The sequence below is a fragment of the Fulmarus glacialis genome, unplaced genomic scaffold, assembly GCF_000690835.1.
Source record: "Fulmarus glacialis isolate BGI_N327 unplaced genomic scaffold, ASM69083v1 scaffold40593, whole genome shotgun sequence".
Lineage (NCBI taxonomy): Eukaryota > Metazoa > Chordata > Aves > Procellariiformes > Procellariidae > Fulmarus > Fulmarus glacialis.
Window position 1 is genome coordinate 27030 of NW_009205552.1, and position 3684 is coordinate 30713.

At 41.1% G+C, this 3684-nt stretch overlaps 1 protein-coding gene across 1 annotated transcript in view; it reads right to left on the reverse strand.

The window, feature by feature from the left end:
* The window catches only part of LOC104075060 (A disintegrin and metalloproteinase with thrombospondin motifs 12-like), a gene marked incomplete at its 5' end in the record, with an annotated part of 41364 nt that overhangs the window by 18988 nt on the left and 18692 nt on the right, over positions 1-3684 (reverse strand). The window contains one exon of the mRNA XM_009575424.1: positions 1374-1584. Coding sequence (XP_009573719.1) covers positions 1374-1584 — 211 coding nt within the window. The remainder of the gene's footprint in view (positions 1-1373; positions 1585-3684) is intronic.

The following is a 3684-nucleotide window of genomic DNA, read 5'->3' on the forward strand; positions in this document are numbered from 1 at the left end:
TGTGTTTGGTGCGCCCCAGGATGCGGTTGTCCCTCCTGGCTGCCAGGGCAGACTGCTGACTCCCATTGAGGCTGCTGCCGACCAGCACCCCTGGATCTTTCTGCAGGGCTGCTCTCCAGCCACTCCTCTCCCAATCTATACTTATGTCTGGCATTATTCTGTCCCACATGCAGAATCCAGCATTTGTTCTTGTTAATTTTCATCCCATTAATCATTGCCCAGTGCTCTGATCTATCTAGATCCCTCTGCAAGGCCTCTTGTCCCTCAAGAGAGTCAACAGCACTTCCCAGTTTGGTATCATCAGCAAACTTGCTAATGGTGGATTCAACTCCTGCATCCAGATCTTTGGTCTTGGAAGTTTTGAAAAACTTAGTAAACAATTTTTATTGACATCTGAAATGGAAAATATTTATGGTGCATTTGTTGTCATGATTGTCAGCTACACTGATAGCTAAACTGCCTATTTGTGAGGTGAACCATGAGCACGTTGTACTACAACAGAATCAGAATAAAATAATTTTAAAATTTCACATGACTCAAAACCTACTTTTCCTCACTCCAGACGAAATATCTTAGTGCATTTTTAGTTTTCATGGAGAAGTAGACTGCTCCACATGTTGGGGACCCTGAACTCTCCTTGCCCCAATGGAAAGTGAAGTTGTGAAACACCTGTAGATACCAGCATCCTGATCTAAAGAAAGCTAAGAAGCATGAGGTCCTTCCACAGATTAAAACCTATGACAAAGCACATCAAATGACTGCTCCCTAATAATACTAACAAACATTGCAGAATATGTTGCAGTTTATTTAAACAAATTTAGTATACTGCAGTCATCATTTTGATGACCTCACATTCTGCAGTTCATCAGCTGCCAGTGAAATAACTGCACAGTATTTAATTAACTCTTGAAGGATACACAGGTATTCTAGTGTTTGTTGGGGCTTCAAATTAATACTACAAGTTAAAAGCTTGCATGCTGTGGCAAAAACAGCAGTTATGAATGCAAGAGATATGAATGTAAAAAATGTAAAAATGCTTCTTTGTAGGCCTACAGACACGACACAGAGCCTTCCCCACAGAAGTGGTCCACAGAAGTCACGAGTATTACACAGATTTTTAGCATGCAAGCATGCTCTGTTCTACAGTCCCAAAAGCTCAGGAAGCCAAACCCCTAGAAACAGTTAACACACAACACTTGCTGTGGTCTTTAGCAAGCAGGGTAGAGTTTTTTCGTCTGCACAAAGGATTTGTGAAGACATGTTAACAAACAAATTAAAAAAAAAAAAAAAAAGTAGGTCATTGTTCCTCTCTGCTGACTATAATACGTAATTTTGAAAAAAAAAGTTCAGTATTACAGTTGGCATAAATTTACCTCAGTCCAGTTGCTCACTGTCCAGTCAGACGGGCACAAGACATCTCTGTTGCATGACAGATGGGTCTTTGGTTTAAGCAGGTGCTGGCACTCTGTGACAGCCAGCGCCTGCTCATCAGATCCCACTGTCTGGATGCAAAGAACAGTTCGCTTCTTCTGGCCTGTTGGGCCACACGTGGTCGAACATTTCTGCCATTCTCCTGCCCACCATCTGAAAACCAGGGGGGGGTAAGAACCATCAGAAAACAATCCATCACAAGCACATTAAGGAAAAGGTCAGAAACTACAAGAAAAAGAACCAGTAAATTAAATTCTGGGTTCAGATATGCACTTTTCATATTAAGTCCAGATCACTCAAGCTTTCTCATCTGCCCTGTGCTCCAGTACCAGCCAGTCACTGAAAGATGCTGATCCCCAGACAGCAGTAGGCACCGAGTATTATGTTTCTACAATGGCTAAGAATCCCCTGAGCAGACGGTCTTTCAAATCCAAATTTGAGGAACTGCTAGCAAGTTTAGTAATCTATTTACTCTATCCTATTGTTTATCTGCTTATCGCTACCTCAGTACGGAGAGTTAACAAATGAGAATCACCGGAGAGTCTGTAATGACAGAGGTGGAGAAGGTCTCCTCACACATGTCTATGCAGCCAGTACTGCACAAGTGCTCAAACTGGCCCTGCGTTACCTCCAGAAGGGCAAGCAGCAAGGCACACAACCCAAAACCCAGGCTAGTCAGAGCTATATGAGTGCCCTGCAGTGCTGTACCTCTGGGCCTAGTCTCTCTCCACTAGGCTGGACTTTTCTGTACTTTGTTCCTTCATGAAGTAAAAACGAGCCCCTTATGTGTCTATCTCCTGATTAAAGTTGGTCTTCCGAAGCGTGCTATGCCATGTTCCACTGAATGAAAGATAAACGTTTCCTCTGGTGCGCTGTTTTCCAATGCAAAACACCTTACCAACAAGAGCCGTCCCCTTTATATTCGGTTTACCTTAGCCTTTCTTCAGCTTCATCCACCTATTTCTTCTCATGCTGACCCAGACTGAATCAAATATCTGCATACCTGCCTTCCATGATAAGAAAGGAGGGCAAACACTTCTGGGTTTCTACTATTTGAGAAGCACTGGCATCAACTGTGACATTTGCCTAAAGATTTACCTTTATAGCTTTTTTTAAAAAAAAAAAAAAAAAAAGGTCTTCTTCCTTCCGGTTTAGAATGCCCTAGGCAAGAACATAGCTCCAAGCTGCTGTATAAAAAATGTGGCCCAGCTATGAACTCTATGCCACAAAAGCTCCTAGACAATGTTACTTGTTCCTGAGTTTTGAAGCTGGTCATGACAAAGCCCTACGCTAAAAACAAAACAGGGATATATTTAGAAAACACCTTTGTAGACAGAAAGGTGGAAAAAATTGGTTTTAGCTTACAACCAACACCATTCTATTGTATTTTTTTCCTTTTAAGGTCAAGGAACTTAGAGCAAAAATTCCATTCTGATAAATATATTAAAGTTCAATGTCCAGTTTTACAACAATTTTTGCTCCTTGCTTTGTCTGCGTTTCTGGCTTCTTCAGTTTGCTGACAATCCCTCTCCCCTTTCCTCTGTAGTTTCCATGTTCCTTCTCGGTTTGCCGATTAATTTATTCTTCAGTTGCAAATGAGCTGTCACTGATGTGGAAGGCACTGATAACTATTCCTAATCATTTAGAAAAAAAAAAAAAAAGACTCAGAGCAATCAAGCTATGCACACAGCTCATTTGTGCAACCATCTGGTCTTCTCTGGGGGTACCTTCCTTCTCTTTAGTTATGTATATATACCATATTCCCTTTTAAATTACTTTAGAAGCCCTTTGGGGCACAGATTGTTTTGCTACATGCTCTACAATGCAGCCCATTGCCACCACAACCTTGTGCAAGGCCTCTGGACCTTGCTGTAATAAAAGAACAAATTATTTTTCTCTTTCTCCTGCCTTTCTTTGGATTGTTTCTTGCTCTTCCAGGCTTCTGCAAATAACAAAGGAAAACTAACAAGCAGTTAAAGAGAAAAAGTGAGTGCACCTCAGTGGAACACAGCAATAAAGAAGAGAAAAATATATTACCACAACCTGAATCAAGCCATTTCAGTGTTGTTTTCATCTTGCATCTTCTTTCCAATTTTATCATCTCTAGTATCTTGTAAATTGCTGACACTTCAGCACAAATGCAACTTGAAGTATGTGAATTGCCCTATTAATTTTAATGGAACCAGATCACATATTTCAAGCTACAGATATGCTAAGCTGACATCCCCTCCTTCACCGTTTTCAAATGGCTCT